Source organism: Tenrec ecaudatus, chromosome 10 (assembly GCF_050624435.1).
Source record: "Tenrec ecaudatus isolate mTenEca1 chromosome 10, mTenEca1.hap1, whole genome shotgun sequence".
Taxonomy (NCBI): domain Eukaryota; kingdom Metazoa; phylum Chordata; class Mammalia; order Afrosoricida; family Tenrecidae; genus Tenrec; species Tenrec ecaudatus.
The window spans coordinates 78,261,527-78,288,203 of NC_134539.1; the positions used below are offsets into that span (position 1 = coordinate 78,261,527).

The 26,677-nt window shown below is 50.1% G+C and overlaps 1 protein-coding gene and 1 pseudogene across 1 annotated transcript in view; both read right to left on the minus strand.

Moving 5' to 3' along the window:
- Positions 1–5,483: 5,483 nt before the first annotated feature.
- LOC142458032 (stathmin pseudogene) lies at positions 5,484–6,166 on the minus strand (annotated as a pseudogene).
- An 11,223-nt stretch (positions 6,167–17,389) lies between these two features.
- The window catches only part of LRRC8A (leucine rich repeat containing 8 VRAC subunit A), a 33,267-nt gene continuing 23,979 nt past the window's right edge, over positions 17,390–26,677 (minus strand). The window contains exon 4 of the mRNA XM_075560670.1: positions 17,390–19,319. Within this exon, the coding sequence (XP_075416785.1) occupies positions 19,044–19,319 (276 nt within the window). The 3' untranslated portion in view covers positions 17,390–19,043. The remainder of the gene's footprint in view (positions 19,320–26,677) is intronic.

Genomic DNA, 26,677 nt, shown 5'->3' on the forward strand with positions numbered 1-26,677 from the left:
CAAAAGGACAGCGTGTCTCGGGAGTGACTTGGCCCCAAATCAAGTCATGTTGCTGCTTTGTTCAATTCAGGGTGCCCAGGCTTCTGGACAGCCAGGAAGATGTGGCCTCCCCAGCTTGCCTGCTCTGGGGGCTAGTTTAGGTCACTGAGGCCACGTGAGGAAGGCAGGCTGAAGAGGAACCAGGAGGGAAATACTGTTAACTTCACTGGGGACAGACAGCTGTCCCCCTTCCTGGCTGTCAGTCCCTTCTGATGCAATCATCCAACAGAGACACCCCGTCCACAGTGAGACAATGGGATAGTTCTTTTTTTTTCCAGGTTTTTTTTTTTTGGTGTGTATGTGTGTGTTTGTTTTTTAATCATTTCATTGGGGGCTCGTACAATTCTTATCACAATCCATACATACATCCATTATGTCAAGAACATATGTACATTTGTTGCCATCATCAGTCTCAAAACAGTTGCTTTCTGCTTGAGCCCTTAATATCTGCTGCTCATTTCCCCCCTCCCTCCCCACTCCCCCAACCTCATGAACCCTTCACCATTCATAAATTATTATTTTGTCTTTTGTTACACTGTCCGACGTTTCTTCCGCCCCCCCTCCCCCGCCTTCTTCTCTGCTGTCCCTCCCCCAGGGAGGAGGCTATATGTAGATTCCTGCCATCAGTTCCCCCTTTCCATCCTACATTCTCTCCACCCTCTAGGCATCGTCACTCTCATCACTGGTTCTGGAGGAGTCATCTGTCCTGGATTCCTCGTGTTTCCAGTTCCTATCTGTACCAATGTACATCCTCTGGTCTAGCCAGATTTGTCCCATCACGCGGGACGTTCACCGTGGGTCCTGGAGGAGAGAGTGGGAATTGGGGGGGTACAAGAGGCACGGAGAATGAGGACAAGACAATATCCTGATCAAGTCCTGTTTTAATGAACAAAGAGTCACAGCTTATAAGGGCCAGCCAAGGGAGGGAGCCTCAGCGCACATGCAGATTAGGCTACCTTGGCAACAGGCCAATCAGGGAGTTCAGGGGAGCGTGCCCTGCCCATGAGTCAGTAAGGGCTTACAGTCTTCAATTAGGTACGCAGAGGAGTGGCATGTACATGCAAATCAAGCATAGGGGAAGACGATCTTTTGCCCAATCAAGGGGATGCAGGACACGGGTGCTTATCTAAAGAGCATTACCCCTTGTTTGCTCAAGCTTTACAGCTGCAGTGCTCTGTCACGTAGGCTGGGGTAGAAGAATGCCCAGAGCTCAGGCTAATAAACTCCAAGTAATGGCCAGGCCTCACGGCTCCAGGCAAGTCCTAATAAATTCCAAGCAATGGCCGGGCCTCATGGCTCCGGACACAGATTTGCAAGGTAGTATTGGGATCATGATAGTGGGGGGGGGAAGCATTTAAGAAATAGAGGAAAGTTATATGTTTCATGGTTGCTACCCTGCACCCTGACTGGTTCATCTCCTCCCCACAACCCCTCAGCAAGGGGTGTCCGGTTGGCTACCCTTGGGCTTTGAGTCTCTACTCTGCACTCACCCACATTTTCAATGATATGATTTTTTGTTCCTTGATGCTTGATACCTGATCCCTTCGACAGCTCGTGGTCACACAGGCTGGTGTGTTTCTTCCATGTGGGCTTTGTTTCTTCTGAGCTAGATGGTCACTTGTTTATCTTTGAGCCTTTAAGACCCCAGATGTTATATCTTGATAGCTGGGCACCATCAGCTTTCTTCACCACATTTGCTTGTGCACACGTTTGGCTTCATTGATCGTATCAGGGAGGTGGCCACCCACTGATATGGTTTTTAGCTCTTTGATGTCTGATAACTGGTCCCTTCTGCATCTTGTGGTCAGACAGGCTCCTTTGCTTCTTCCATGTGGGCTTTGATGCTTCTGAGCTAGATGGCCTCTTGTTTATCTTCAAGCCTTTAAGACCCCAGACACTATATCTTTTTTTTTGGGGGGGGGGATCCTGACGAGACAAATTGTTTGTCTTGGATAGTGTTCCACATCATTCTCAGGATTACTTGATTCCTTTGCTTTTTTTACATTTTATTAAGGGCTCATACAACTCTTATCACAATCCACACATACACATACATCAATTGTATAAAGCACATCTGTACATTCTTTGCCCCAATCATTCTCAAGGCATTTGCTCTCCACTTAAGCCCTTTGCATCAGGTCCTCTTTTTTTTTTTTCCCTCCCTCCCCGCTCTCCCCTCCCCAGACACTATATCTTTTGGTAGCCGGGCACCATCAGCTTTCTTCACCACATTTGCTTATGCACCCATTTTTCTTCAGCAATCGTGTTGGGAAGGTGTGCATCCTGGAATGCCAATTTAGTAGAACAAAGTGTTCTTGCATTGAGTAAGTGCTTGAGTGGAGGCCCAATGTCCATCTGCTGCCTTAATATTAAACCTCTAAATATATGCACATAGATCTGTTTCCCTACACTCATATATTTACATATGTACATTCCAGTCTTTGGACCTCTATAAATACCCTTTGTCACTTCATTCTTTCCTCTATTTCCTTTTACTTTCCTCTTGTCCCACTATCATGCTCAGCCTTCATTTGGGTTTCAGTAATTTCTCTCAGTTACCTTGCCCTTGCTGACTCCCTACCAGGCCACTCACACCCTCCTTGCTACTGATTTTGGATCACTTATTGCTTCCCTATCCCTAGGTTGGTCAGCGCCACCTCCTTACCTCCTACTCCCCCTCTCCCATGTCCCCCCAGAACCATCGGTCCCGTTGCTTTTTCCTCCAGATTATTCATCCAGTCTATCTTATCTAGATAGATCTGTAGAGATAATAATATGCACCAAAAATCAAGTCATTGCAAGATAGGCAATGAGTGAGAACACAGCTATGACAATAAAAAGGGAAACCAATTACCCATAGAAGAATAAATTAATTAAAAGAAAAAGTTTTTAAAAAGAAAGAAAAACCTATAAATAGATAAAGGTCTGATTTTTTATCTCTAGGCGTGTCCTTCAGTCAGGTCCAATGGGGTACCATGCTCTGGCCCCAGAGTCTGTCCTTTGTACTTCCTTGGGGGCTCCCTGCTCTGCTCCCGTGGTTGCTGTGTCGCACGCTTTTAGTGGTTTGCCTCAGTGTCACAGGGTCAGTCTGGGCCAGTCCTGGCCCTGAGTCTCGTGTTGTCCCCCTTGGGGCTCTGGGCCATCAAGGGACGATGTGTCTCCTAGTGGATCAGCCATATTGTCCACTCTCTTCACTGGCTATTCAGAGCGGGGATATCGTCCTCCAGGTTTGATGGCACAGCATGTGCTCCACTCTCTCTTCCTCTCCCTTCATTTGCTCCCATTTGTGCTGATCAGACATGCCCCTTTCCTCTAGCTGGAGCTTCAGTGCCATCCTCTCAAGTAAATTCTTCTGGGGGGAGGGGCAGTTGTCCACGTAGCTGGTTTGGGGGCGAGCCCTTAGGCCCCTCCACTGGCTCCCCACTCCTTGCAGACATGCTGCTTTCATCTGTTACTGGCATTAAGTCTAGTCCCTCTTTTCCTGTGAAGATACAAACAATACTTTTCCCTTGGGTGAGTCAGTGCCCTATTCCCCCACCACACATCTTTCCCCCCCCTTCCTCCCTTCCCTCATCTCCCTTTTAGTTGGCTACCATATGTACCCCTGGATTTGTTCTGGCCCCTGCCAAACTACTTGGACCGTACCCCTGGAATGTTTGTATACAGTAGCTTTTCCCTGTGCCCCTTTTGCACTTACCGTTCTGTTCTTTTTTATATATAAACTTACCTCAGTGGACTCATGTTGTACTTGTCCTTTTGTGCTTGGCTTACTTCACTTAGCATAATTTCCTCCAGTTCTTCCCGTGTGGCGATATGCTTCATGCATTCATCACTGCTTTTTAGTGATGCATAGTACGCCATTGTATGTATATACCACAGTTTTTTAACCCATTCATCTGTTGATGGAAATTTGGATTGTATCCAACTCCTTGTGATTGTGAACTGTGCGGCAATGAACATTGGAGCACAGATGCCTGGCCTTGGTTTGTTTCTTGCCTCTTCTGGGTATATGCCCAGTAGGGGGATTGCTGACTCATATGGTAACTCAATTTCCATCTGTTTGAGAAATCGCCAAATCGATTTCCATAGTGGCTGTACATACCTGCAGATCCACCAGCAGTGGATGAGAGTTCCTATCTCACCACAGCCCCTCCAACACTTGTTGCGTTCTGACTTTTTGAATTGGGCTATCCTTGAGGGTGTTAGATGATATCTCATAGTTGTTTTGATTTGCATTTCTCTTATAGCCAATAAACGGGAACATTTTCTCATGTTTATTGGCCATTCGGATTTCTGCCCCTGTGAAACTTCTGTTCAGGTCCTTTGCCCACCTCCTCAGTGGGCAATTAGTTTTTCTCTTATTGAAAGCTTACAAAATATTGTAGATTTTAGTAATAAGGCCTTTGTCTGATGTATCATTGCTAAAGATGTCTTCCCAGTCGGTGGACTCCCTTATTGCTCTCTTGGTGAATTCTTTAGATGTACACAGGTGTCTTATCTTCAGTATGCCCCGCTTGTCTATTTGCAACTCCTCTGTGTTTGTATCCTTCCCTATTTCTTGTAGCCTATGTGATCCCTGTGCCAAGGTTCTCAGGTTTGTTCCTACTCCGTCACTGATGGCCTTAATTGTTGGGGTTGGGAAGGTTCTTTCAGGCCCAGAGGGCCACTCCCCCTTGGGGCCGCCCTACCTGCCTGGAGTAGAGGGTTAATTCCCTGCCATCACGTCGATAAGGGCCCTGTAAAGGGCACAGAACTGCCTCTGGGATTTCTGAGTTTGTAAAGCCTCATCTTTCTCCCTTGGAGCAGGCTGGTGGGTTGGAACTCCTGACCCTGTGATTAGCAGCCCAATGGAGAATCCACTATATCACCAGGGCTCACTCCTAGAGATCATTACTGGAGTATTATAGGCAGGCCCTAACTTCTGAATGAGATCTCCCAAGTGTATTTCTCAGTAAGTTGGAACTCATGCACAAGGTTCCTATTTCACCTTACATGCAAGGGGGAAAGCCCTAGTGGTGTCGTGGTTACACACTGGGCTGCTAACCACAAGGCCAGCAGTTTGAAACCACCAGACACTCCAGAGGATAAAGAGGTGGCTTCCCACTTGTGTAAACAGTTACCATCTCAGAAACCCACAGGCAGTTCTACCCTCCCCTCTCGGGTGACTAGGAGTCAGAATCGATTCACGAGCAGAGCTCAATTTTTCTGGTTTAAACGCAAGGGTCGCTCTGAGTCAGCATCTACTGAATGGCAGCGAGTTTGATTTAAGTTTGGCTTTTCGTGAAATACTTTTACTGGGGGCTCTCACCACAATCCATACATTCCTCCAGTGTGTCAAGCACATATGCACATATGCCGCCATCATCATTTTTTTTTTTTTAGAAAAAAAGAGTCAAACACTTTTTGTTTCTCCCCTTTAGCCCCTAAAACAACATCACACGGTCTGGATCTACCTATTTACGTCCTACGTTGGCTTCTAGTCTTTGTCAGGAGGGAAACAGTAATAGTAGTGAAATGACACTGGCCAGCACGGTCTTTGGATCTAGAGGAGGGAGGGGAGAAAGTCAGTCCTCAGGGCAAGCTAGTCGGCTTCAGTCGCATCAGCGGGGTCTTTGGATTCCTTGTTCTTCCGCACTTCTTCCACCTGCTTGTCCTTTTCTCGCAAGCGCTCCAGCTTGGCCACCATTTGTGCTTCTCAGTTCTCTTTGTTGGCTTCCATTTTGTGGGTCAGCTTCTCCTCGGCCATCTTGCTGAAGTTGTTGTTCTCCTCGATTGCTTTCTGCAGCACCTCCTTCTCGTGCTCCCGCTTCCCGGCCAGCTGCTTCAGGACCTCCGCCTCATGGGACTTGCGTCTTTCTTCTGCAGCTTCTAATTTCTTCTGAATTTCCTCCAGGGAAAGGTCCTTCTTCTTTGGAGGAGAAAGAGGGAATTCTGAGACGGCCTCTTTTGAACGGGGGCTGAGTATCAGCTCAAAGGCCTGGCCAGAGGCCCGCTTCTCCAGTTCTTTCACCTGGATATCAGAAGAAGCCATGGTGAACAGAAGACAAGAGACTGGCAGTGTACGCTCTGCAATCCACTGGGAAGGAAAGCCCTGCTCGGTCCGAGCCGCCTGGCCACACTCTCGCCATCATCATTTTCAAAGCATTCTCTTCCCACTTGAGCCACTGGTATCAGCTCCCCATTTCCCCCTCCCCCCCCACCTGCCCTTCCTCACGAACCCTTAATAAGTTATAGATTATTATTTTCATATCTTACATTGTCCTCCATCACCCCCTCACCCACTTTTCTGTTATTCATCCCCCTGGGAGGGGGTTCTAGATTGATCTTTGTGATCGATTCCCCCTTTCATCCCCCACCCTCCTCTAATCCTCCTGGTATCTCTACTCTCATTGTTGGCCCTGAGGGGTTTATCTATCCTGGATTCCCTGTGTTTCCTGCTCTTATCTGTAGCAGTGTGCATGCTCTGGTGTAATCTGATTTGTAAGGTAGAACTGAGGTCATGATAGTGGGGGGAAGGAAGCACCAAAGAACTAGAGGAGAGTTGTCTGTGCTACACGGCACCCTGACTGGCTCATCTCTTCCCTGTGACCCCTCTGTGAGGGGATGTCCAATTGTCTACAGATGGGCATTGGGTCTCTACTCCATTCCCTCCCCCAGCCCCCATTCACATTGGGTATGATTTTTGTTTTGGGTCTTAGATGCCTGATACCTGATCCCATGGACACCTCATGATCACACAGGCTGGTGTGGTTCTTTCATATGGGTTTTGTTGCTTCTTCGCTAGATGGCCCCTTGTTTATCTTCAAGCCTTTTAGACCTCAGACACTATATATTTTGCTAGCTAGGCACCATCAGCTTTCTTCACCACATTTGCTTATGCACACATTTTGTCTTCAGCGATCATGTTGGGAAGGTGAGCATCACAAAATGTTAAGAACAAAGTGTTCTTGTGTTCAGGGAGTACTTGAGTCTAAGCCCAATGTCCATCTGCAACCTTAATTCTTAACAAATAGGTTTGAGTACATAGTTCTATTTCTCTCATTTGAGGTTTAGTACAAGAAAAAGCTTACAGATTTTTCAGTGATTTAAAAGTTGCATGTGTCACAGTGGAGGCAGATTTGATCAAGAGTTTGTTGCAAAAAAAAAAAAGTTTTTTGCAAGTTGGATTGGTTTAATAGTTCCCAAATAAGGGCACATTCACATCAAATTTAAGGGCCAGTAGGAATTGTCTTGAAGGGGGCACCTGTAACCAGACAACTTCCTGTGCTGTGGAATTGAGCACGTCTGGGCCTCACCTTCTCTAGCTGTAGTTGGGCTAACAGAGGTTCTTCGTATGAGGGTTGAATAAACCAATGCTTCGCTGTAACCAGAGCTTGGCTCAGTGCCTAGAGTGGGCTCTTCAGCAAATGTCCTTTTGGAGTGGCGGGCCATGAGAGGTGTTTTTAGCTTTCTCGAGCTTTCCCAATAGCTGTTTGTAATTAAAGCCAGGCCCACCCTGTTTGGAGTGCCCTCAGCTTAAGGAAGAGGGGGTGATGGGAGCACGTCTCTGCTTCCCACTATTTGCTCCTGCCAATCAGCTTTGGGAAGTAGGTGGGCGGGGATTTCCAAGCTTGTTTTTCCCAAATGCTAACCAGTTCCAGATCCAAGCCTTATGCCTGGGGCCCTGGGCTCCAAGCCCGAGGTGGGGGTGGGGTGAGAGGGTGGGGGTTGGTGGATGTGGGAAACAGAAAGATTTCTCTCGTCATCTCCCCCAAATATGTTAGACTTAGGACACTGCTTGCAGCTAATGGTAAATGATGGTCAAGTTACCTCCCTGAAGGCAGTCAGTTGCCAAACAACTGTCTAGATTGGTAGGGCCCTCTCCCTGCTGCTAAGGACAATGGGCTACTTTTCCCTAAAAGCTTACAGTCATGGATTTGGTGCCTGTAGGTGGGTTTACACCCTACTGATAATGGTTTCTATGGAGATCCAGAGAACAGGTCAAACCTGCTCAGTGACAGCCAAAGTTAGGCTGCCATCCTGAATCTTGTCACATGTATACCCCAATCCCTCCTCTTCCTATTGCGTATATCTCCCTAGATTGTCCCCTCTCATTGCTGCATAACCTATAGTGCAGCCCCTTCCTGTGACGTATGTCTTTACCTGTAATTAGTGGGCTTGCACTCCCCACAAAGGTAGAAAGCCTGGGTTCCCAATAAAGAGCTCTCTCTCTGCTCCTCCCTTGGCCTCTCATCGGTTCCCCCTCTCCTCTCCCGTCCTCGCTCCCCTGTTCTTTCCCCTTGCCCTCCTTCCCCTCCCTATCTCCACATGGACCACCAAGTGGGGCTGAGGTGAACATGCTACCATGAAATGTGTCTGACTCCATTATTTCAATCTCTCCTCCATCTCTCATTGCTCTCTATGACTTTATTATCTATATATAATCTCAACCATACAATTGTGCTTACTGAACCCGTGATTAGTGGTGGTGGGCTGGCTCCTCCCAATTTATACCACAAATGACGCCCATCACATGGCAATGAGTTATATCCCATGTAATATTTGTACGGTCCCACCGGAATGTAGAGTGAATCGGAAAATTGTGTGAAGTGAGGATCCGGTGTGGGGATTGGCAGATAAGGAGTGGAAATAGTGAATGAGTATTTTAAAGAGGAGAATGGGGCAAGGTAAACGTAAACCTGAAACCTACGCGCTCATCTACTTACTGAAAAGACAGGGTGTAAAAGCAACGAAGAAAAAGATACAATGTTTTCTAAAAGGAGTAAAAAGGTATAATCCATGGTTCCCAGAGGAAGGGACTTTCGATCTAGAGACCTGGGAGGAAGTCACTGTAAATTTAAAGAAAGCACACAGAGGCAGGGAGAATATCCCCGTGGAGACAGGGTCTCCGTGGGTTCAAGTCCAGATGGTCTTAGTACCTTTGCAGGAGAAACAGAATGAGAATGATTGATCTAGTGAGAAGGCTTGTGTGAGCTATCCAAATCTAGAAAAGCAAACTACTGTGTCTTTGAGTGAGCATGAAACTTTAGGAAAAACTGAAGAAGCAGAGATTGATTTGTTATCTAAGGTCCCTGATTCTAAAGGAAATCTCATGGCCAAAACCTATATGCCCTGGGGGGACTGTGGCCTCCAAGGTTTAAAGGTGATAAAGCACTAGAGAAAGTGAATCCCAAGACCTAAGGCTATTAAACAACCCCAGGAAGCTCTCTTACTTTCCAAGGTAGGGAAAGCAAAGAAACAAGACCAGCAATGTAGTGGGAAGCATCTAACCTATGCAAACTTGAATCAGGTGAGAAGCAGACAGAATGGGCATCAGGCAGATGAGAAGATTTTAGGCAGAGCTGAGAAAACTAAGCCTGAGTCAGAAGGGGACATAGTAAAAGCATCTGCCCCCCCCTGCTGGAATTTAGTGTAAGAAAGACTAGAGATTGCAAAACAATTAAACAAGCCAGTGCTGGAGGTAGAAAGATTAGCTCCAAAGAAATATGAACTAGGAGAGCTAACACAGAAGATGAAGTTAGGGAAGTGGAACTTCAAGATACACAGGTTGAAGAGGCCAAGAATGGGACAGCACCTTTACTTTCAAGAGTAGAACGAGGAATTGCAGAAGGAGGAGATTTATCCTGTTAGAATTGTTAACAGACAGCAGCCCTACAGAAAACACCAACAAGGCATTCACTGCGCCTTCCCCTTTGAGTTGCTCAAAGATCTCAAGCAGGCAGTCAATGATTATGGCCCAGCCTCACATTATGTAATTAGCAGAGTTGGAGAGCTGGACCCCTACAGACTGGAGAGCTTTAGGGGAAATTTGTCTTTACCCTTCAGAATTTTTACAGTATCATATGTGGTGGAATTTTACAGCCATTCACAAGCTCAGAAGAATGCTGAGGATGGGATAGATATATGAATTCATCAATTGCTAGGGGATGAGGATTATATCACAATTGAGTCTCAACTACAGTTTACTGAACAGATAATAGGGCAGATACGTGAGTTTGCCTAAGTGCCTGGGAAAAAGTAATTCCATCAGAAGAGAGACAGCCGAGTTAGGGCTATAAGACAGCGGAATGATGAATCCTAGGCTGACTTTGTGTTCCGACTGGAAGACTCTATTTCCAAATGTGTAAAAAATGTCCAGGCAGTAAGAGACCTACTGCATAAGCTGTCTTATGGTTTCCCTAATAAACACTATAAAAATGCCTTGCGTCCCTAAAGGGAACAAGGCATGCTGCTGGATTATCTCAGAATATGCAGGAATGCAGAGACAGATGAATCCATGGCCAACCTCATGGCAGCTGCCTTGGCAAATTACACCAGACCAAGAAGAAAGTGCTTTAGTTGTGGGAAGACAGGTCATCTTCAGAGAGTGTAGGCAGCGCAGGCCAATCAGCCTGGCTGAGAGAGCGAGCTACGCAGCCTGCTTCAGAGCACGGGCCAGGGCCAGCTAGTTCTGGTTTAAAAGACCCTGAAGTCTGCCCTGCTGCAGGCAGGGAACTCACTGGGGGAGTCAATGTGCTCAAGATTCAACAGTGAAGGGTTGCCATCAGCAAAGGCTTCCCTGTGGGAAGATAGAGGAAGGAGCTTGATCCAAGCCCCGCCCAGCAGAGCTCCAAAGGCCAAGCCTCTGCCCAACCCAGCGAAAGGGTCTTTGAATGGCGACAACCACAGGTATCTCCCAACTTCACAACAGTTTGTTGAATTTAAAAAGCAGGAGCCTCTTAGTGAAAGAGAAAGACAGTTTCCATCAGGACATTTTCACCTAAGTACATAAGGAATTAAGATTGATACTGGAGTTGATCAGAGTTGTGAGAAAAAGTCCAAAGCTGTGATTAAATCAGAAATTATTAAGAGCGATCATTGGGATCCGCTACCTAAAATAACTATGGGATGTTTATTAGGAAAGCCCAACCTAAATTCTCTTGGTGTTGCTGGAATGATTGATCAGAATTATGAAGAAGTTAAGGCAGTGATCAAAGCTGATATACCATGGTTTATAAAGAAGGAAGATCGCTTAAGTCAATCGTTGCTTCCTTGCATTTCTAGAGTAAAAATTTATACCTCTCAGGTAAGAGTACATGAGAAATCTGACCACCCTTTAAATGAAGGGGTCTTTTGGAATGCTGTTGTGGGGAAACAACAGCGCCCACACATGGAGTTACAAATTGGAGGAAAAAGGTTTTTTCCGCTCTGGATATGGGGTCATTTCCTTAGTTTATCCACGAGGGCCTAAGACCCGCCCATTAACGTCCTCTAAAGCCACCTTGGAAGGAATGAGTGAAATTAACCTGATCAGAATGTTGCAGGATTGTAAAATCCTACAGAGTAGGTAGCCTGAAGAGAAATACGGCTTAATCGAACCTGTAACCTTAACAGTAAACTTGGAGAAGAAAAATGTCTGTTTGGTAAGTTACTTCAAGAACAGCTGGACAAATTTATTAAGAATGTTTTGCAGTCTTTCAAAAGAGTGAGTTTGGTAACAAGTTCTCCCAGGTAGTCAGCTCTCTTGAATCTGTGAGAGCTGGGCGCCTATATCTGCACAACAATGAGCTCTATCCCAGTCGGTACCCTGGTCCAGAACCAAGCAGGCCAACAGACTGCCAGCAGGGCTTCAACCTGTGCATTGTTGAAACAGCAGGGGGAGGAGAGGAATCTTACGTGTGACAAATTTCACTTGGTCATTTTAAGGAAAACATTTTTCTTTCTTTCTTTTTTTTTTTTTTGCTGTAAAAGGAAGCTTTATCGTTTCCATTTGGTCCCCAGCAGCGGGGAGGGGCTCCAGGTGGTTCAGGCAGAGGGGCTAAGGCAGAGGGCCCCTGGCAGGGGGCTCAGCGGCTGCAGGTTCCTAGTCTCTTTGAGGGTGAGCCTCTCGCAGAGATCCTCGCCCTGCCCGGGCAGGGGCTGGCCAGCCTGCGGAGGTGGGTCAGGTGGTCACCCATCTTCTTGAGCAGTGTCACCTCCTTGTCCAGGAAGTGGCTCTCCAGAAAGCCACAGAGATGGGGGTCGGCGGGAGTGGACCCCAGGCATGCAGGTCCAGAAGGGCCTGGTTGAGTTTTTTCTCCAGGGCCAGGGCAGCTTCCATGGCGTCCAGGGTTCGACCCCACTCATCCTGAGACGGCTTCTGCACATCCTGGGAGAGGGTGCGGCCGCTGCGCTGGTTCTGCAGCTTCCAGAGACGCTCGGCCCCCTCGCGCTTCTCCTTCACCAGCTCGCGGAAGAAGTGCCCCATGCCTTCCAAGGCCACATCGTCGCGGTTGAAAAAGCAGCCAGAGAGAGGCAGGTGTCAGAGGCCTGCAGGTGCAGGGTGACCAGACGGTGGACGCCGGCCTCCGCGTCGGCGGAGCTGAGAGCTCATGACGCGTCGGTTTGGAGGTCACCACACGCCAAGTAAAAGTGTTCACTGGTCTCCAGAGGAAGGGTTGGCCGAGAAGATGGTCCCCAAGTTACTTCCGGAAAGAAGCCTGTTGCGTGGTGGTAGGCTGGAGGCAGGGATTCCCGGATCTGTTCCGTTCAAACAATGTTGAAGCAGGACACAGCTCCACGGGACCACGGGGCAAGTTTAGCCAACATTTTTCTTCTTACTAAAAGCTTGTAATAAAATCAGGGCAGATAAACACATTTTCACTTCTACAGAGAAAGCTGATCCCTAAGAAGTCCCAGGAAGAAGGGAATCGCGTTTGGGATCCTGGAGAAAGGGCTATGCATTTATGTTTTTGCAGAATAAAGCTGATGGACTCTCCTTAGAAGGACGCAACCATGTTTGGAGAAAGATGAAGGACACAAAGGAGCCACAAAAACTTAATTCTTTTTCTAGGTTGCTGACACCCCGAAAGGAGGGGCTGTGTATATTTTCACAGGCAAAGGAGATAGGTGGGTTACTCTTCAGCCAGCAAGGCCCAGAAGAAAGGAGGGAAGCTGATGCGTGACCTGATCCTGTCCTGCTTACTGAAGTTACCCAAAACGTCAACAAGACCTTGACGAATCCTGAGAATGATCATCGCTGGCTGCTGAGATAGTTCTTCCATTGCTGATGCTGTCGGAAGGACACTCTGGGACTCTATCAAAGCTGAACACTTTATACACTAGTGACTGGACTAGTACTACAGACAGTTGTTTTGCTGAAAGATCACGATTTGACTTGCCAATTAATGCTATAATGTGATTGGAATGTAACTGATTTTTGTATAATCCCTACCCACATTTCATGATTGATAATTGATTAGGAAACATTTGCAAGGGTTTGAGGGAAACATTTCATTAGATGTTGATCAGCTTAAGAAGGATATTTTCTCTACATTCAAGGGTGGATTTAAGGCACCCCACTAGCTGAGGTAATCAAACAAATAGTGGATAGCATTGAGATGCTGGATCCCAAGTGCTTGAGGTAAAAGCATGTCACACAGCTTAAGTTCCAGTCTGACTGTGCTGTTTATCATCTTAATTGTGATGCTTGCAGTCTCCTGCCGCTTCTATAGGAAGCTGAGAGATATGGAGAGAGACCATGTTGCCTCCGTGACACTATGAAATCTTAAACGTAATGCAGAAAGGGGAAATGTGGGACACTAGCACTGAGGGAAATAAAACTGGGACTTATTCCCTGACTGGTACGGAGGGAATCTGGAAGAAGAGTATTCCCTGGCTGGAAGACCGCCACTCTGGTAGCTGGAGATATAGTCCAGGAACATGTTCCTGCGGTTGTCTATCGTTTCCACAGTTTCTCCTAAAGCTGTGCTGCCTTCAGGTGAGCAAATGGTTACTTCAATCTCCCTATAGAAGTGGACCCTATTGGGTCCATTTCCTCCCACCGCAGCCTCCAATCCCTCTAGTGCCTTCCTCCCATAGCAGATGGACTTAAGGGGTCTTTATCTCCAGTGCCTGGATTCAAATGGTTTGCTATAAGCCTGAATCTTTGGCTATATTAATTGGATCATGAAGTTTTGTCTTGACAGCTTTGAATGCATAGGAAATAACCATGGGGGGAATTGTGGGAAACAGAAAGATTGCTCCCAAGTCATCTCCCCCAAATATGTTAGACTTAGGACACTGCTTGCAGCTGATGGCAAATGGTAAATGAAGGCAGTTTCCAAACAACTATCTAGACTGGTAGGGCCCTCTCCCTGCTGCTAAGGACAATGGGCTACTTTACAATCAGGGATTCCGTTTCTGTAGGTGTTTACACCCTACTGATAATGGTGTCTATGGAGATCCAGAGATCAGGTCAAACCAGCTCAGTGACATCCAGTTAGGCTGTCATCCTGAATCTAGGATCAGCTCTTCTTGTCACATGTATATCCCCCAATCCCTCCTCTTCCTATTGCAAGTCTATCCCTATTGTCCCCTCATTGCTGTATAACCTATATGTCTTTACCTGTAATTAGTGGGCTTGCACTCCCCACAAAGGTAGATAGGCCTGGGTTAGTAATAAAGAGCTCTCTTGGGCTCCCCTCTTGGCCTCTCATCAGTTCCCTCTCTCCTCTCCCATCCACGCTCCCCTGTTCTCTTTCCCTGTGTCCTCCTTCCCCTCCCCCTATCTCCACGGGGACCAAAAAGTGGGTGAGCATGCTGGGGTGAGCATGCTACCATGAAATGTGTGTCTGATTCCATTATCAATCTCTTCTCTCATCCTCTTGATGACTTTAATATATTTATTGAGGTAGTTTATTGTGCCAACCAGGCCAATAAACACATGTGGGGTTAATTGAAAGGCAGAGGGATAAATGGCTCCTTGAGTCTCTCGCCTTTAGAGTTCTCAAGTCTTTTGCTTTGTGATTGATGGTCAGGCCAGGGTGCAGCTGCATTAGCAGTTCCCTGCTTCAGCTTGCAAGGCTGACTTCCTGCAAGACATCCCCAAGACGACGCATGGACCTACCCCGATGCAGCCCTGGGTGCTGGAGTAGCTGTGTGGAGACCCCTGTCAGTGCCGAGATGCTTACACATTCACTGATTCAGCTTTCCTCCTGCAGTCAGCATCATTGTGTCTGTTTTGTGAGATGGAGGACTTTGTGGATTGGTGTTGGACATAAGAGTTAATGGGTTAATGTTGGACTTGTGGGCTTGGGCAGCACTGGGTTGGGTTTTCTTGATGTGCACTTAACCTTTATATGAAATGCTCTCTTATACACGAGTTTCTGTGGATTTTTTCCCTCTAAAATACCCTAACACATTTATCTATCTCAATGGTACAATTGCACTTACCGACCCATGATGATGTGTTAGGGGCTGGATTACCCCCACAGGTGGGGAGGGTAAGAGACCACAGGAGGGTTAAGCCCTCCACTGAGACACAAAACATGGTTTCAAGGGCCACCCACAGCTCAGCCATTCAGCCCATCAGAAAGCCCATGAAAGGGGCTACAGAGGGCAGGGCAGGATGTTGCTCAGTCTTGAGACTCCTTAGGTTAGTATCTCTTGGAGAAAGGCAGGCTCTGGGGTCCTCCAGAGGAGGTGCCCAAGCAGCAACTCAGGTTTCATCACTAAGGCCAAGGTCAAAGTCAGACACATAGGCCTTTTCTCATCCCAAATGGCTGCCCCAGGGTCATGTCTGTCCCTATAGCACAAGTCTATGGCCCGAGGGGGAAGGGGGCGGAGCATTTATTGGACAGGAGGGCTGGGAGTTCTGGTGGCTTCGACCCACAAGGTCAGCATTTTGAAGCCACCAGCAGCTCCACAGGAGAGGGACAGGGTTTCCACTCCCACAAAGTTACAGTCCTGGAAACTCACAGGGGGCAGTTCTACCCTCCCTTACAGGCTTGCTATGAATCAGCATCGACTCAAATGCATTGTGTTTTAGTTTATAGGAGCCCTGGCTACAGAATGGGTTTATAAGTTGGGTTGCTAACTACAAGGTCAGCAGTTCAAAACCACTAGCCACTCTAAGGGAGAAAAATGAAGTTTTCTACTCAGAGAGAGTTCTCTCAACTCATTGCCATCAAGTCAATGCTGACTCATAGGGACCCCTGTGGGTTTTCAAGACTGTAACTGTTCACAATAGAAAGCTGTCTTTCTCCCACGGAGGTGCTCATAAAGCAAGAGGGGCAGTTCTGTCCTGTGGGGTCGCAGTGAGTCAGGAGTGCATAAGGGGACCTGGTGGAATAGTGGTTATGAATAGGGCTGCGAACACAAAGGCTCGCAGCTGGAACCACCAGACCATTCTTAGGGAGAAAGACGAAACTTCTGAGATTTTCTACTCCTATAGATTTGGCCTAGGAAACCCACAGGGGCAGTTCCACCCTGTCCTATAGGATCCATGGTAGGTCCATAATTTTGTGTCAACTTGGAAGATACAAAAGCGAAGGGGTGGGCTATGAGTTTTTGTGTCAACATGGCTCCTGTGGGAACATGTGGGCGCAGTTCAGGCTGCCAATCAGGTCACCGCCTGATTGGAGGGTAATGGAGATAAATGGCTGTCTGAGGCCAGCCTCTTTCTCTCTTCTTCCTGAGAATGTTCCACCGCCCTTGGAGCCACAAGACTGCACTCACCAGCCTGTGATCTCCCAGCATGCTGCATCATTGCATGTGGCTGCGTGAGTCTGAAGTGGGACTTATGGACTAGTATTGGACTGATGGATTTGATCCAGAGTGGGCGGGATGGTTTACTCCAAGACAAAGCTCTCTCTCACATATGTGAGTGTCCCTGGCTTTGCTTCTCTACAGTTAGCTGGCTTAGCATAGGGTCAACATGAGCTGGAATGGGCTGGAGAGCAATGGTTGGGGGGCTTTGAGGTGCTAGGCCCCCTGCTAGGAACTTTACCAATCTGCATAAATGACACCACCACCTGGACTTCAAACGAGAAACAGAGACCCCATGAAGCAAATTATAGTATTAGGATGTGAAAAGAGCACCGTCCCGCTCCCGAGTTTCTGCCCTTGACCCCAGCATCTTCAGCAGGTCTCCCCAAGGGCTGAGAGCTAGTCCAGCTGGGCCGTGGGGACTCTTGGCCCCACCCCTGTGGAGCTGTGGGGACCTACTGTTTGAATCGCACAGGACCTGAGAGCAGCAAGTGGGAAGGAAGTCCATCGGACAGATGGAGATGCTGAAGGCACAGCACGGAGATATCGACTCAGTTTCATAAAGGGGTGACTGTGAACAGGGACAGGAAGACAAGACTGCTGGATCCCATCCCGAGCCTTTTCCCAGTCCCCACCCATCAAAGTCCCCAGGCAAATGGAAAGGCTGACAACACACTGTCTGTGGGATCCCCAGCCGCCCTGGGCCTCCTGTCAACCTTATGTCCAGTGCCTGCCTCCAAGGAGCTTCCAGGGGCAGAGGCATGAACAGAATGAACTACCCCCTGAAGGTATCCAAGAAATGGACGCTAAACAAATTAATCGACAAGGACCGAGAGGCAAGGGATTCATGTCCTCGCACACCCCCATGACATGGAGACCTCCGGCGATGGTGGCTTTCTGTTACAGATTTATTTGATATTGGAACCGAGTCTACAAGTTCAGACCCAAAAGTAACGGATTGCTTCATGGTTGTCAGAGGCTAGTGTGCATTATTTCTCAGGGTTACATCTGATGACATGACGCAGAGAACACAAATGGACGGACGGACGGACGGACGGATTCATTACGATGTGAGACGCTAAAATGTGCCTTAGTGTCTTGAGTGATTGCTAAGGCGGGGACCTCTCTAAGGCAGAGACCCAAGTACTGATCTAAAGCAAGGTGGCTTCCGCCACTAGACCTGACTGCGCTGCGGGTGTCAGGTACCCTGGATAGAAGCTGGCTTGAAACCCCAAACGGGGCAGGGAGCAGGGTTACCCTCCTAGCGGTGACCTCCCGCTCCCAACCCTGCCTTCTAGGCATCCACTTGGAAGGCCTGCGGATGTAAGCAGCTGAGACTAGTTGTGGCACAAGGACAACCCAGGACACAGGAGGGAGAAGGTGCAGGTGAAGTCACTCCATAACACTGTGCAGGCGGGGGCGGCCGGGGCATCCTGGGAGGGGGGGATGGAGCACCAGCATCTCGGGCTTAGCCGACCCAATTTTTCTCCCTTCTTGGCAGTTCCCAGAACATTCACTTTGGCCAACAGCCACAGAAACGAGGGCCTGCCAAGACACATGGAGAAGAAAACAAGACGAGCACAACACCCTGCCCCAGGCAAGGAGGGAACAAACAGCAGCAGACCAGGTCGCAGCAGATCCGGAAGACACCGTACCCTCCACACCAGTGGCTGTCTGGCTCCTTCCCTCGTGGGAAACCGCCACCTCACCCGGAGACTCCCACTCACTGGCCTTTAGTGTCTTTGCCCTTCAAAATGATCCCTGCCCCTCTTTCTAATACCCAGATCCTCCACGGTGAAAACTGTTAAAGCAAAACAAAGACCTTTTTTCTTAAAAAAAAAAAAAAAATCTGAAATTGTCATGAAACTTGATGGGGCAGCCCCAGGTTTGGCCTGGCCTCTCCACTACCAGCCTGCTCTCCTCTGGGGCTTGCTGTGCTGCCAGAGCCCAGCCTGGCACCAGCGTGGACCACCACCGGGGCTGCTCAGCCTGGGCCCCTCTGCTCAAGTCTGGGTGGGCACTGAATGCCAGAGGCATCACTAAGAGGGAAAAAGGAGAGACCCGGCGCGCCCTTCGTGAACACCCTCCACTGGGGAATGTGCAGTCCTCTGGAGGGAAGTGATGGGCCACGGAGGAAAATAAATACCAAGAGCTAAGGAGGTGACCCTGGACCTCTGACGTCGGCTCAGCCCCGGGGGCAGAGAATCTGGAGGCCCTGATTGTCCAAATACTGCGCAGTCCTCTGATCTCCCCCAACAGGCGCCTGCCCTGGGGGGAGGGGTGGGCACGAGTCTCAAGAGGGTGAAAGGGGCCGGCCCTTCAGGTAGTCCACTCGCCCTGGCCCAGCTCAAATCCTGCTGCAGGCTCCTGCCCGGCCAAGAGACTGGGCTGGCTGTCCCTGGACCTCAATGAGGAGCAGAGTCTGGCCTTCCCTGGCCGGTCCTGCTGCTGGCTGGAGGCTGAGGGCCAGCCCCGTGCTCCCAACTGGATGCCAGTGATCAGGCTTGCTCCTTGTCGGCCCTCCAGAGCCTCTCCTTCACCTCGGGGGGCAGGGTGTTGAACAGGTCCTCCTCTACCACCAGCCCACTGCGCTTCAGCAGCGGGCACTCGCCAAGCTCCACGGGCAGGCACTCCAGCCGGTTGCCTCGCAGTTCGATCTGGGTCAGGTTGGTCAGCTCGCCCACGCGCGAGGGCAGTGACTGCAGCACGTTGTTGCCCAGGTGCAGTGCCCGCAGCTTCCGGCACTGGAAGAGCTCTGGGGGGAGGGCCTCAATCTGGTGGGTGGGGGAGAGCAGAGGGCAGACATGAGGCGTGTGTTGTGGCTCCAGACCCAGGGGTTCCCTCCCGCCTCTCCCTCACTCCCTCCCCACCTGCCCTGATGTTCCTCGGGTACCAGTCGCACCTGGGCCATAGCCTGGCTACCCTCTACCCGCCTCCTGGCCTGGAGTGCAGGAAGCTTCCTTGGCAGTGTCCTTGGAAACCTCTAGTACCCATGTGCCCACCATGCTCCTCTGTCCGTCATGAGCAGAGAAAAACCCACATCCTCCACTGCCCTTCTCGGTGAAGTGAGCTACCCTCAGGGATGGACTCTCGGCTGGGCCCCTTTCTCCCTCTCGGCCTCCGTTTCCTCACCTGGTAAGTCACAGGCTGATCACAGGGGTGGTGGTGGTGGTGTGTGTGTGTGTGTAGAGGGATCGGAGCCCTTTGTCTGCTTTGGCAAATGTGAACCACTGACAGCACCCCCCACTCCCCCAGCAGCTGGCGACAGGAATTGTTGTCAGCATGGCTCCTTCCAGGGACTCACGTGCCCCCCACTGCCGTTTGTAAAGAGCTCTTTCCATTCTCCAGAGGGGGAAACTGAGGCCTTAGAGAAGCTAACTTGCCCAGAGGCCTGACGCTGGGAAGTGGTGGGGCCAGGTGGTCCATGCTCTGTGCCACTCAGTCGCTGTGCCCCTGCAGCCGACAGCGTGGCGGGAGGGAGGCCGGTGCGACTGTGTCCTTCCCGGGGTTATGATCCTAAAACTGGCCCTGTAGCCATCGAGGGCAGGGACCTCCGGCCAGGGAGGTGCTGGGAGACTCGGGCCCCCATCCCACATGGGGATGCTGGGAGACTGCGCAGTAGCCCCTGAGGGTGCTCCGTCATGGCCCCCTTTTCCTGCTGAGGAGACCGAGGCGAAAGGCAAGCCCTGATTCAGGCTGCAGTCAGAGGGTAGATCGAAGCCTTGCTTCCTCAGCTTTCTCTCTGCTCTGTTCTCATCTGCCCAGAGGGTGCTCATTGTCCTGTAACCCGGAAAGTCCCTGTCCCAGAACACTTCCCTCCTCCGATAGGCCCTCCCCTTTGCTGGTGAGCTCCCTCCAGGCCCACGGAGAAGGGACGGCATGTCCGGTCACCACTGCTCCACCTGTCCTCTGGACAGGTCCTTCCCTCTAAGAAGCACCCCTGAACCCACAACCTCAAGGACCTCTAGAGCCATGGGTGAGATCTCCCACCTGCTGCTCTCGGAGAAGTCAACCCTCTCAGGAGCCTTCTGTGGTAGCTCATCCCCCGGCGTCAGTCAGGTGCCTGCCTCTCCCCTTGGTGCACGGACCCAGCCTGTGCCCTAGTTAATACCAGACACTATGCCGTAATGGTGATCCACTGGCCCTGGGCCCATTCTCCTCGTACCTGCCTCTGCCCACCCAACCCCGAGACCCTGCGTACTCCTGGCTTAGAACTCTAGTCAGATTCCCGCCACCTTTCCTCAGAGAGCCATGGGAAAGTGCTCCTTGGTCCCGACACCCTGCCCACAACACAGACCTGTGCTGCTGCTCCCGTCTGTCACCGCTCCTTCGCCTGCCTACCTGGGCAGCCAGGTGAGAGTGCCACAAGTCACCCCAGGCCTCTCCCTGCTTCCCACAACCAATTTATCCCCCTGTCTATGGCTTCTCCCTCCAGAACCTCCCCAAGTCCATCATGCCTCCACCCCAGCAGCCTTTTCCAGTTCAAGCCACTTCCCCTGGACTGACGGTTACCCATGGACTCGCCAGCTTCCCCCTCTCAACAGACCCCCTCGGCTCCACTCTCCTCACTGCGACAAAAGTCACTTCTCCACACTCATGTCTGTTTCCTTCGGGACCCACTCAGCCACCAGAACTTAGGAAACGCACGCTAGAAGCCAGGCACAGAACCACACAGCCGAGGTCCCAGCCTTCGGGGGTCCGGGCACAGTCAGTGGAAACAGACTTGGAAAAAATGAAGAGGGCACTGCCATCTATGTGGGAAAGAATGTGATCTGACCTGGCCCCTGCAGAGGGCCCCAGCCCTGCCTCCAGAAGAAAGTCCACATTCCAGGGGCAGCTGGGCTCCAGGCTCATTCCCCGCCCACCCCCAGCTCACCCCCACCCTGCACCGCCCCAATGGTCTTTGGCCTCCTTACTGTCGAATGCACTCTCCAAAATGCATGCCTCTGAGTCGATGCCGACTCTTTGTGACCCAGCAGGACAGGGTAGAACTGCCCCTACGAGCTTCCAACACTAACTGATCAGGGGAGTAGAAAGCCCGGCCTTTCTCCCAAGGAGGGGCTGGTGGTTTCAAACTTCGGATCTTGTGGATTGCAACCCAACGTGGAACCACTATGCCACCAAGACTCCTCTGTTGAATGGACCAGTTCCCTTTTATTCCTTTGGCTGATTCCTTCTCGGAGGCCCCGGTGGTATAGTGGTTACGGGTTGGGCTGACATCCACAATGTAAGCAGTTTGAAACCACCAGACGCTCCTTGGGAGAAAGCCTAGGCTTTCTACTCCATACACAGTTACAGTCTTAAAAGCCACGGGGCCAGTTCCACCCTGCCCCTGAGGGTCGGGCAGGTCCACCCTGTCCCGATGGCCAGGAGTTTGGATTATTTTGGATTCCTTCTCATCCTTCAAAGGCCAGGTAGATTGTTCCTTTCTTCAGGAAGTTGGCCTGCCCTGGGTTAAGTCTGGGTTGGGGTCATTCCTTGTGCTCCCAAGAGCAGTTCTTGTGGCACTGTGTGCCAAGTGCCCTATTAATTTACTGTCTTTCCCCCCAGACCAGGAGCTCAGTACAGGCCAAGGAGGGGCCTGTTCCTTCCCGAGCCCTTGCTTCACACCTGAAGTATGGGAGCACTTGGAAAACACTTACTCTGCCATGCGACCAGAACCACATGGTGCTCAGTTGCCATACAGAAAAATTCTGGTCAACATGGAGGAAGGAAAATGCACTACAAAATTCCAAAATCCCTTGGGATTTAAACTTTCTGGAGCTACTGAGGCTTGATGGACACCCAAAATGATTGGCCCGAGAGCATCTGAAACATGAAACCCAAAATATGCCCTGTAGTCTCCTTTAAACCAAACGGTTTCGTCTGAACTAGTAAAACAGCGTCGCCTTGAGCACTGTTCTACATGTGATCAAACTGACAACAGCAAGTTAAAAGATTAGACAGGTAACTTAGTGGGCAGTCGCTTTACCTTAAGTGGGAGGGAGGCAACTATTCAGAACTGGAGGCGAGAATGGCTGTACCATCTGGAGACCACAACCAGGGCCATCCAACTTCGTGTAGAAACTGCTGACCTGGTGTATGGTGAGTCAGTGAATGAACAAAGGCTTTCCCGGCCAGGGGATTCCCTTTGCTGCTGTTCAACCTGTCCGGTCGGTCTTGACTCACAGTGGCCCTAGTGTAAAGGAACCAAACCTTGCCCAGGCTGCGCCATCCTGACAATCACTGCCAAGTCTGCGCTCATCGCCGCAGCCCCTCTTTCACTGACTCTCTACGAGTTTGATGTTCTTCTCAAGAGACTGGTCCCTCAGGGTCCTAGGAGCATTCTAGATGGACTTCCCATAGTGTATTTAAGATTCTTTGACACTGTAGCGCAAAGGCATCACTTCGTCACTCTTACTATTGTCCCGCCTTCACACTGAACATTATCATGGTCTGGGTCCACTGCACTTTCGCCTTCAAAGTGGCATCTTTGCTTTCGAACATTTCAAAGAGGCAACATGTCGTCTGAGTTCCCTGCTGGTTCCCCGGGTATTCACTGTGGACACAGGGGAGATGAAATTCTTGACAACTCCAGGATTTTCTCTGCTGATCATCATGTTGAAGGAGCCCTGGTGGTCTAGTTAGGAGTTGGGCTGCTAACCACAAGCTCAGGAGTTCAAACCCACTACCCACTTCAAAAGAGAAAGACCTGCAGCCTTGGAAACGCTGTTCTTCCTATAAGTCGCTGAGTCAGAATCAACTTAACAGCAGTGACTTTTACTTATTTATTTTTTAGTTTGGTATTGTGATGTTGCTTACTAATCCAGTGGTTTTTTTTAGGGAGCTCTGGTGGTATGGTGGTTACACGTTGGCCTGCTAACCACAAGGTCAGCAGTTCAAAACCACCAGCTGCTCTTCGAGAGAAAAAGGTTTTCTACTCCCTTGAAAAGCTAGTCTCAGAGACCCACAGGGACACTCCTACACTGTCCTACGGTGTGGCGGTGAACTCTGGTCAAGTGGATCCCACACTGAGAGGAGCTAGGTGACCAACAGCTGAGTCGGGCTGCTCACTGCAGGGTCAGCAGCTCGAAAGCATCAGCTGCTCCAGGAGAGATGGACGGTCCTGTTATCCCCATAGCGATTTTCAGTCCCGGAAACTCACAGGGGCAGTTCTCCCCTGCTCTAGAGTCACGACGAGTGGACCTCAACTCACTGGCAGAGTGCGGGATTTCAGTTTGGCGTTCCACACATTAGGGTGTAGTCTTTGATCTTCATCAGCAAGCACTGCAGGTCCTCTTTGCTTAAAAGGGGGAAAGGTGGGTCATCTGCGTATCACAGGCTGCTTCTTCCAGCCTTAGTGCTGTGCACTCCTTCCTATAACCTAGTCTCCTGCCGTATTTGCTCAGCCAAGTAAGTGAATATGGTAGGAAAAAACCCTGCTCCATCCCTAATCTTGGCAGTACCCACCCTTTGTTCTGTTTGAAGGAATGCTTCCTGGTCTTGGTACAGGTTCTGCACAAGCACCATTCAGTGTTTCAGAACTCTCATTCTTCACAGTGCTAGTCACAATTTGTTCTGATTGATCCTTCTGGCAGTCTCTGCCTTCAGGCAAGATTCATCTGACATCAGCAATGACAGCTCTGGTTCCACATCCTCTTGAATTCGGCTTGAATTTCTGGCAGTCTCGTTAATAAACAGCTGCAACTGCTTTTGAATGATTGTCAGCCAAATTTCACTTGAGTGTGACATTAATAATATTGTTCAGTAAAATTCTCATTCTGTTGGGTTGTCTCTTCCAGTCGGTTGGCTAGACGTCTGCCTTCCGAGTTTGTTGGCACCGAGAGGTCACATCCAGTTGCATTTGCTGAAAGATCTCAGTTGGTACTACACCAGTTCTCCCCTAATGTCTCCAGTGCAGCTTGAGTTTCTTTCTTCAGTACCACTGACTTTGACATCACCTCCTGGAATTCCTGAGTGTCCATTCTTGTTGGCATGTTCTTAGTATGTGTTATCAAGCTGCTCGGACTCACAGAGACCCATGTACAATGGAGTGAGACCATGCCTGGTCCTGGGCCATCCCCACAACTGTTCCATGTTGTCCATAAAGTTGGCCAGTGGCTCATTCCTCTGACACGGACAGCCTAGTCAGTCTTCGTATTCTTATTCTTGATCAAGAAGCTCTGCTGAAATCCGCTCACTTTTGGTGATGTTGTCGGTGTCTGAAAGACCAGTGATGTTGCTTCTGGCATCTCAGCAACACACAAGCCACCAGTGTGGCACACCGACAGACGGTTAGTAATCTACCCACATTTTCCTTCCCACCCCCAGTGACCGTCGAAAAAGGGTTTCCTTTAGGGCAGTGCTTCTCAACCTTCCTAGTGCCATGACCCTTTAATACAGCTCCTCATGTTGTGGTGAAGCCCAACCATAAAATTATTTTTGTTGCTACTTCACAACTGTAATTTTGCTGCTGTTATGAATCGGGTGACCCCTGGGAAAGGGTCGTTTGATCCCCAAAGGGGTCAAGGCCCACAGGCTGAGAACCGCTGCTTTAGGGTGAACACCTTTCACTGACTTCACAGGAGCTGTGTCACGCAGTGCCTGTCCTTTTGTAATTAACTTACTGCACGCACAACACAATGTCTTCAGCGTGTCTTAGTTGCATGTTTGCTCCATTCCAGATCACAGAAACCGGTAAAAATCTTCCACTGGTCTTAGTGGCAGGTGCGGAAAGTGGAGTGACATTAACCTGTCTATCACTGGCGTGTGGTACTTCAGGAGAGCGCTTCGAGTGTCCTTCTGGGTGATGAATTTGACACTGCTCCTCGTCGGTCTCTTGTGGCCTGTCTGATTCGAAATGGTCTCAGTTCCCTGAGGCCTGGGTGTCCGTGTCCCAGGTTCCACTGTGTTCCTGGACAACTTCCACTTTCCTCGATCTGTATCCCACACAGCCCACGTTGCGATCACCAGTCGAAGGCCACGGCCGTTGCTGCTCACTTTAAGTGGGTGGGGCCAAGCAGCACATGAAGGTCCCCCAGCTCTGCTCCGTCCACATGCGTAGGGCAACGTGATGTAGAGGAGGCAGTTCTTTCTCAGTCGGGTTTTGCGTGCCTTCCACGCCGAGGGGCTCCTCTGGCATCGTAGCAGACGACGTCCCACTGCTGTGCATAAGGTTTCCACTGGACGATGTTTCAAAGCAATAGGTCTAGTGGACCCTTTTCCTAGTCTGCCTGCGCCTGGGAGTTCTCCCTGCTGGTGTTTGAATACGGGTGGGCCCACTACCAGCACCACAGCCAAGCACAAACGACCAGAGTGCGATCAGCCGACGGACGGAAGGCTGGAAGTATTTCTTAGCATCAGGTTAAACCCAAAGGGAAGGCCACACCTAAGGGGCTGCGCGGAGGCCGCACCCATCCCGCCCCTTCCCTACTCCAGTGGTTCATGGGAGCAATCAAGCCTTGAGAATCACCCAGGAGAGAGGTTCAGGCCTCAAGCTCCAAAGGAGGAGTGAGCCTGCGTGGAATGGACCCAAATTAACTTTTTTTCTTTTTTCCCTAGAAAGGCCTCTGGTGTTCTGTGGGTGGGGACCGGATGTGATAAAGCAGTGTGCTAAACAGGGTGTCTGGAGGGTCTCCTTCCTCTGCCAGCGCCTTTCCTGAGAGGTGACCTCAGCCAACAGGCATGCTTTGTGTGGGGCGATGCAGATGGGGCAGAATGGGCAGCCAGGCTCCAAGCCTAAACCCTCTTCTGCCTAGCAGGGGAGCAAGTGGGGCTTGGTACAACACCCAGAACAAGGCATTCATCAGAAAGTATTGTGGGAGGGCCGAGAAATGTCAGACCCCACTCCAGGGGTAAATGATGTGGTTCCAACAGGGCACTGTAGGCAAGCCCCTCTGTCTGTTATGCTCCAACTGGGCTTCTTTCCCAAGAGACTGTCCACAGTCAAGCAACCTCGGGTGTAACCCTCACCCCTCTCCTCACGGGTGTGCGCTCGTCCTGATCTGAGGGCAGGTTAGAGATTCTGGCCCAATCCCTAATGTGCAGATGAGACAGGCGAGTGCAAGGGAAGAAGAGGGAGGGCTTCCGGCGAGTGCTGGGGAAGGCAAGGAGCGAGGAGACGGGGAGAATGTGTGGGCTCTCCTTCCTGTGT